Source organism: Dufourea novaeangliae, unplaced genomic scaffold (assembly GCF_001272555.1).
Source record: "Dufourea novaeangliae isolate 0120121106 unplaced genomic scaffold, ASM127255v1 scaffold365, whole genome shotgun sequence".
Taxonomy (NCBI): domain Eukaryota; kingdom Metazoa; phylum Arthropoda; class Insecta; order Hymenoptera; family Halictidae; genus Dufourea; species Dufourea novaeangliae.
In genome coordinates this window covers 4048-12976 of record NW_015374233.1, presented here as the reverse complement: position 1 = coordinate 12976, position 8929 = coordinate 4048, and the positions used below count along the sequence as shown (strand labels likewise).

Genomic DNA, 8929 nt, shown 5'->3' with positions numbered 1-8929 from the left:
AAGTTAGTCGAAGGAACAGTCAAGCGACAATGTTCTTTAGCTAACGATGAGCTGAGGCAGACATAAAAGTTTAAAAGGCTGCGTATCGATGTGATTTATATCCAAACTTCTATACTGCTTATTTACTCACGGTATATTACAGTCTGGTCTGTATATACGAACTAAAATATGATTTACAATATGAAACTGCCCGCGCGAGAGCGGGTACGTCAGCTAGTTATCCATAAAATGATTTGAATGTTTATGAGAAGTTAAGGATTAGTCAAGATAATTAAGTTTTAATCATTTAATTGTAATTAGTTGTTTCACAATGTACAGGGGAATGTTTGACAAAACACGCACAAAAATAGTAACAGACACTTTTTTCAACTTTTTATTCTTAGCCTATAATGAACATTTGAAATATGCCTCTTGTACACTTATATATCTAAGAAAAAGAAAAGTGAAGCTGCGATGTTACAGTTTCTTTATTGTCATGACTAAGTATATCATTACTATCTATGTATATAGTATATCAATAATTCTGCTTAATAACAATAGTGAAATCGAAAGCTGGTTTTATGACCATTCTAGTCGACGTCCAACGAAACAGTATTCCTATCTCTTCGTTTTCGATCGTCACCCGATGGTGACTTTCAGAGTGACCTAGGTCAGGCCACCATTATCGGGCCCAGTCATAACAAAATTCGTCGGTCAAAGCAAAGAAGCTACGAACACCGAAGTAGTAAAAAATCTTCAGGTATATAAGTCGAAAGTACGAGTTTTTTAGTTTTGTAACTTATTTGTAACTCTAACTTGTAAGTCTAACCACTTTTAATAGTTTGTAACTTATACCATGCAATTTTCAGCGTGTATGTATCTTAATTAAGTGTATAAGAGGTATTTATTAAATTTTCACTATAGGATCAGAAAAAAAATGAAGAAAGAACTTCTTAATATTTTTACCATTTTCTTCGCTATTCCAACAATTGTAATGTTTTCGAAATAACGAAAACATGTCATCTAATAAGTTAATCCTTCTAGCTTCTCAAAAAAACTCGAGTCGTTTGGTCCAATTTTTAAAACAAAATATGTACTGGAACAGGTGCAGACGCAGCGAAGATGATACGCTAAGTACGCATGCGACAGCAATCAGTTGTTAGTACAAAATCTATCTCCGCTGGGCGACGAATGAAAGATTGACAGAGCGTATGCGATTAATTGTGTTCTTCTTGTGTCTCTTTTATGAAATATTTGTGTAAGTATATAACACCTGCGTCAATTATGTCAATAAAAAATAAATAAATATCATTTCCAACAAGATATTTGTATAGTATTCCATGTTTTTCGTATGTGGAATACCCGGAATATATATTGTGCCATTTTTACAATTTCTTCCTCGAGAGTATCATGTCAAGTATCTCGTATGTAATTTCATTAATTAAAAAAATAAGCATCATTGCAAGTACGAATAAGGAGTTCATCCTTGCACACATTAGTACGTATTGTTTAATTCACGGATTTCTTTCTCTCGCGCCGTTCTTTTCCTACGTTCGGCGAGAATCGAAATCTCGCCACGAGCCGTAGGCCGTAGGTGTTCCATCGTTCTCCTGACGGGCAGAATTGTCATGTGGCAACAGCGTAACGAAACAATCGATACGATCCACCACGTGTTGCGAGGTTACATTTACCGACTCCCTCTGTTTTATCCATGCTCGTGGTAACGCAGGCCAAAGTGACTGACAAATACCATAAATGCCTCTAGCGGAGAATCCTTGAACTATGCCACTGTTTATTTCTGAGTTGTGGACGCGTCAAATCGTAGGAACCAAAATGGGACTTCCAGAAGTGATAAAGTGATTCAAATCGAATTTCCACGATAGTATGATAGTGGTGTACAGAGTGGTCTGGTCTGCTTTTGACGAGAAAACCATTAAATCGTGAGATATTTGACAAAATGTGACTTGTGCAGCCATTTTGTGTGTTTACATCGGCGTCTGTCACAATCGCACACTTTCTAAAATTCTAATTCTTTCATTTAGAATGTGTTTATTGGTGTTTATACGGACCAGACCACCCTGCAGAGAAGTCTACCCGTGAGTTCTATACCCGTGAAGAGTGCATTTGTGCAATTGTCGAGGCTCATGTTGGTTCCTACGAAATCGAATGTCTCTCTTGTGCATCGCAAGGCTCGGGTCTCGAAGCTCGAGGCTAACACGTTCACTGCAGAGCGTGTTTCTGCTGGTTTTGTCTACAGCGCCAAAGAGTGATTGCTCATTAGAATCATGTAATAATATATTACACAATACGATTATATGTATTGTGCAAACTTATCATGCGTAGTACATTAATCCTGCTGCCGATCATCTATGACTGCCACGGCGTAAGAGTATGTTTTCAGACGATAATACTATATTTTGAACGTTACAGACAAATTTTTAGCAATGTTTCATTGCGTCTACTATTCAATGGTTATTTTGTTTCATTTTTCATTTCCCTTTCTTGGTATCAATCTCTCATGTCTTTGCAGTCATGGCTGTATTCTTTAAAAACTATATAAAGTATAATATTATAGATTGAGTGTTAATTCCATTATTTAACACTTAAGGGTTTTAGAGGGTTGAATTTTAAAGCTTCAGACTTAATGTGGAATAACACAGTGACGATTGGAAAAAATTAAGGTTTTTATATATACTTTCAAAGTATAATTTTTCGAAAATATTAAGTCGAATATCACGTGAACAACGAAAAAAATGTCCCAACTTTGTCTCTCGGATCAATGAACCGTGAACAAATTGAGAAACTATTTTGTTCGACGCGTAACATCCTATGACTCGTGTATCTAGCTCAAGTATACATAGATATTTTGTAATAAAAGAAAATTTAACGTATTGTCCAAAATATATATTTGATCATCCTATTAGTAATAGTTTAATGAGGTTTGGGTGTTGCAGAACTAATTTACAAAAACCACGCTTTTCTGGACGTTTTTGGATTATTCCCCCTTGAAGCTTTAAAAGCTTGAGATTCGTGTAATATTAGAGTTAAAAACTGAAAACTTTTAGGTTAAGTTTTAAGGCTTCGAAAACCCAAGGTCTGTACATTACTTCACTACATACAATTTATACGACTCGAGCCTTCAAGATTAAAGTCTCGAGCGTTAAAGACTCGAGCTTTCACGACTCAAGCTTCGAACCTTGAGGGTTCGAGCCTTTAGGGTTTGAACCGCGACTCGAGCTGTTAAAGCACAAGACTCGAGGCTCATTTTAACAACACTACTTCCTTGGTTTCGGGAACGAGCCATTTTAGCTCCGAAAAACGATATGTTTACTAAAATAAATGATTTTGTTTTAGGAAAATTCGAAACGACAGCGTGTGTTTATAAGTCTGTAGATACAGTTATAGATCAAGACGACGCTGTCCACTATCCCGTAGAATTTTTAAATTCCTTAAACCCGTCAGGTATTCTTAACCATGAATTAAAATTGAAAATTGGTGCACCCATAATTCTACTTAGAAACCTAACCCTATTAAATTATGCAATAGAACGCGTTTGCAGGTTAATCGCTAAAAAGTTATATAATAGAGGCAACTATTCTTACAGGATGTGTTACAGGAGAGATAGTTATAATTCCTTGAATTCCCATGATTCCCTCAGATTTGTCATTTCAATTCAAACGTCTTCAGTTTCCTATCAAAATATGCTCTAGAATGAGAATTAATAAGCCACAAGGGCAAACATTGAAGGTCGCTGGCATTGAATTACGCAAAAATTGTTTCTCACACGGGCAGCTATACGTAGCGTGCTCCCGAGTTAGTTCTAATCTGAACCTGTATGTGCCTTCGCCTTATGCCAGAACACCTAATGTCGTGTATAGAGAAGCGTTGTCCTAAAAAAAAGGTAACGATAAAAAATTATAAAATCAAAAAATCAAAAAATTAAAGCCAGAACCCACCCCCTTCTATGTAGTTGGTTTTGGGTCGCGCTAACTGTCTGTACACGTCTGTTATAATTAGAAAAGTAAATTTACTATATAGTTTTATAATTTATAATTATCTGTTATAACAGGTTATACCCCATAATCTAAAATCTTATGCTGTTTATTTCTCCATAATATTGTAACCTATCTCTATGTAACAACTTCTGCGGACCTGGCGTTGTCGCGTATGGGAGATTTGCGATCGAGGCGGTTGAAATGAACTGATTATGTAATGGTTTTAATGGATGTACACGTGGTTTACTTTATGTCCAAGCTAATCGAACACGGAACAATAATGTGCACTTACTTTAGAATAATAAAAATAACTATATATACTTGATATTACACGGTTGAATTATTTAAATGGAAATAGCTTAAGAGCTACGGTCCACGTGAACGATAAGAATTGGTTATCGGGAAAAAGGTCTGCACGTGGTGGTCGTTTTATCGATACAGCTAGAAGATTCCAGAGATCACCGGTAAGCGCGTTGACGATCTGAGTCGCTCAGGAAGAGGGATTGCGCGCAAGACCTAATATGCGGACTACGCGCACGCGGTATTCGCGATTATTACGCAAATAACATCGAAGCGTTCGATTGGTGTTATTGAGCGTCTTGAAGGCTACCGAATTCGGTACGTGCCTCATTCCCGAACATAATTAAAATTTAATTCCCAAACTAAATTGCCCGCGCAAGAACGGGTACGTCAGCTAGTTAAATGTAAACGTGGCGATGGGAGCAATTTTAGATTCCGAGGGCGCAAGTTGGGAGCAATTTTTGAAGATATAGATTGTTAAGAAACACTAATATTCGGCGCCATATATTTTTCGGTAATTTAAATGGTTGAGACTGCGTACACCTTGTATCGGTTTTGCCTTCAATTTGACATAGATCTTGTTGCAAGACTTTGTGCCAATTTGCTTTACTATTTTTATGGTTAGGTGTTACCTACAAAACTGTAGTCAAATACGAAAATAGATGGCTATGGTTTTCTAGCGGCACGAGCACGAGCACGCCGTCTCATAGGAAGTGTTGCTGGGACGACGTACCGGCGGACGTGTCAATCCGTCCGTCGGGATAAGGTGCGTTATGACCACTCGGGCGAAAGTTCTCGGGTCGACGAGAACCGTCGTCTGTATACATTTTCCAATAATCGAGAACGTTCTCGTTGAATGCGTCAGACTACGGCCCTCTTCAAGATCCGTTGCGAGGGCACACAAAGGGCAGTCCGATCTCGAGTGTTGCACCAGCAACAGCAGCGGTCCACGAGAGCCGCTGAATAAAGAACGTCCGAAAACGAACGTGGTGTCAGTTTCTCTCCCGTTCCCACAGTTTTTTAGGCATTAACATTTGTACTTTATTGTTTGAAACTTGCTCCGAACTTGTACATAATTGGTTATTAGGAAAATTGAAGAAAAGTTGGCAGCAAACAAAAATACCGCAAATCAAAGCTAATTATTTTAAGGCTGTTAGAATTTGAGGAAGGGTTGATTTAATTTAATGTTTCTTAGTCCTTTTTTAGTTTGCAAAAGAAATAAACTTATTTATTAAATTTACCAAGAAAACTTTACTTCCATACATACGTAGGTTTGTTACATCAGGTTTCTTATTAAATAAAATTTCATACGGAGTTTTGTCAATTTTCAATCTTGGCTTCTGCTAGCAAGCATCTTGCAGGATCCATGATCGTTCTGTTGTATCTTTCTGCAACACCGTTCAATTCATGTGTGTAAGGTGGACACGGTCTTAAGAGTATTCCTTCCTCTCTTAGAAGAGAAAAAAGATTTTTATTTAAATATTCTTTCCCATTGTCGCAATGGATTTCCTTTAATCTCTTTCCCGTTTGGTTCCTCATCATATTTATATAGTCGAGGAGTTTATCATAGACTTCATTTTTATTGTTTATGCAATAAACTACAGCAATTTTATTAAAGTCATCGATAAATGATACAAAATATTTTTCACCTCTATAGTCAGTTTGAGTGAAAGGACCATTTACATCGGTGTGTATTATTTCTAAAATATCATTTGCTCTTCTTCCATTATTTTTAAATTTCATATTTGTCATTTTATTTTCCAAGCAGACTTCGCATTTTAAAAATTCATCTTCAATCTTTTTTGGCAATCCCTCAGCAACTGTAGATCGCATAAATGTTTTAGATCTCTAAAATTTACATGGGCCAGTATTCTGTGCCATTTTTCCTTCTTCGATATTTCCATTAAGCTAGTGTAAGATATATTTTCAGCAGTTTTATTATTTACTACTTTTCCAACTAATTCAAATAATTTTGTCTTTCGTATTGCAACTGCAATCAATTTATTTTCACTATTATAAATCCTAGCAGTTTTATTCTTAAAAGTAGCATAGTTATTATGATCTAATATACGGGGAACACTTAATAAGTTTTGTTTCATTTTTGGTACGCAATAAACATTCTTGATTTCAGTTTTTATCCAATTTCCATAAACATTGAAATATACATCAATATTTCCAATATTGTCTGATGTTAATGAGAAACCATCACCTACTTTAATATTTACAGGATTTTCTAATGTCTTACATTTAGAAAAATACTTATCTGTATTTACCATGTGGTCTGAGCATCCACTATCCAACAGCCATTCAATATTTTCTTCCATTTTCATGTTTGCCCTTATTTGTGTATCAACTCTTGCTTTCATAACTTCTACTTCGAACGAGTTTTTCTTATCTTTATTTTTCACCTCAGAGGCTCCAGCCGTTTCTCTTGAATCATAATGTCCTGAAGGTCTGTCTTGCCAATTTGTATTACTTTTACAGAAACGTTGAACATTTCTCATTTGATTATAAGTCTTGTTTCTATTTTCTAAAAATCTCGAGTTGCTTGGTTGCTCATTATTGAACCTTTTAGTGCTAAATTTTTTGTATTGGGAATTATAATTTTTGTTATGTTTTGACATATTGGAATTAAAAGCTTGAAAATCATTCTTCCCATTACTCTGTCGTTTTTGATACTCTAACATTAGCTTTGACTTAACATATTCAATTGATTTTTCTTTGTCTGGTAATGCATCTACTACGTCGACTATATGTGAAAGACTCACAGGTAGGGCCAATAGTAAATAATTTACCTTATCATCCTTACTTACGATTTCTCCTGCATTACCTAGTTCATTTATTAGCTTCTCAAATTCATTTAAGAATTCAGTTGAATTTTCACTTTCTTTCATTTTTAAGTCCAGCAGTTTTCTTTTGCACAAAAGTTTGATTGCGCTGCTTTTTACTAAGTATATTTCATCCAGCTTTCTGATCATTTTTCTTGCTGTTGTTTCTTTTATAATCATTTCTAGCTGTGTATCAGTTACACTGTTGACGATGTAGTTTTTCGCCCTTATTTCTTTCTTATCCCAATCTGCCTCTTTAATTTCATTGGGCCTGTTCTCGTGTTGAATAACTTCAAAGCATTCTTTCATTTCAAGAAATAGTTTTAGTCTGAACTTTCACTTATCATACTGTAAGCCGTTAAATACTTGCAACGCAAATTCTTCTTTTCTATTGTCCGCCATTTTTCCTTTCTTTTTCATTCAACGCCTTCCTTTCTTTTTTTTAACTAACAACCACGGACCGCTGCTACCATGTTAGAATTTGAGGAAGGGTTGATTTAATTTAATGTTCCTTAGTCCTTTTTTAGTTTGCAAAAGAAATAAACTTATTTATTAAATTTAAACTAAGACTATACAATACAAAAGAATAATAAAAAATTGAGACCAAAAACACGTTGCCACACGTGGCTTACATCTTGAGGGCATACTTCGAATTGCGCACCTTTTGCTTAGCGCCTCTTTAAAGCCCGCAGCACACGGTGCTTGTTTTCTTGCTGGATCGTTTGCTTGGAGCTGTGTATGCAGCCGTGCAGGGAGCGATGCCGGCAAACGACGTCACTGCAGGCTGCTCTGCAAGTTTCGCTGCTGGATTTCGTGATTGCTCCCGTGCTATTTTTCCTTCAAGTTTTCTAGCTGGCTCGCATGAATAGCCAATCAGAACACAGCGGGCTGCCACGTGATGTGGTCTCATCGTCTCTCATACTCGTGTGTTGCATTACAAAATCATGTAGTCTTTTTTGTTGCCTTATTAATTGTGGAGTTAAAATTCGTCATTGTTCTCGGATTTATAGCTCACAAAAGGCTAACAGGACATATATATCCCATATATTTATTTTTTAAATACGGAAAATGGAAAAAATAAGTATCATATGTGGTGGAATTAATTTTTTAATTAAAAAATTAATTCGATCTCGAGAAAGTTAAGGGCGTTAAACTAACCTGTATAGTACGTTAAAAATGCTTGGGTTTACATATGCATAACTTTTGAACCGCTGAATTCCTAAACTTACCACTTGCATTTTCAGATTCTACTCGTTGAATATTACCAGGAGGTATAACAAAAGTCCATAATTTTTGGTCCAGGAAAGTAAAGTTTAACCAAAGTTAACCTACCTAGCAACAAAAGAGACTACATGATCTTGTAATGCAGCGCACGAGTATGAGAGACCACGAGACCACATCACGTGACAGCCCGCTGTGTTGCGATTCGCTATACATGCGAGCCAGCTAGAAAACTTGCAGGAAAAATAGCACGGGAGCAATCACGAAATCCAGCAGCGAAACTTGCAGGGCAGCCTGCAGTGACGTCGTTTGCCGGCATCGCTTCCTGTGTTATATCCCGTTAGGAATATTACCTCTTTTCCTTGCACATTTTTACTATATTACTACGCAACACGAAGACCGAGCGAAATTCGTCAAATCAGCGATACGTCAAGCTACGCGCGTAGTCGAGAATCCTCGTAATGTAGGCCGACGAGACGTTGACCGACGGGACGTACGGATCAGCAATATCGAAACTCGGCCACGACGACTCGAGGATTCCCTGACGAACAATAGCTTGTTGCTACCCCGTATCTTCCACGTCCTTCAATAAAGGAAGGGGGAAAA

General features: G+C 36.6%; 1 protein-coding gene across 1 annotated transcript; it reads right to left on the bottom strand.

Annotated features, from left to right (window-relative positions):
* Positions 1–6547: 6547 nt before the first annotated feature.
* Positions 6548–7411, bottom strand: LOC107192406 (the record flags this gene model as incomplete). Its single annotated transcript, XM_015581650.1, has 1 exon — positions 6548–7411. A coding segment is annotated over exon 1 (864 nt), but the record flags the coding sequence as incomplete, so codon positions are not given.
* Between the last annotated feature and the right edge of the window lie 1518 nt (positions 7412–8929).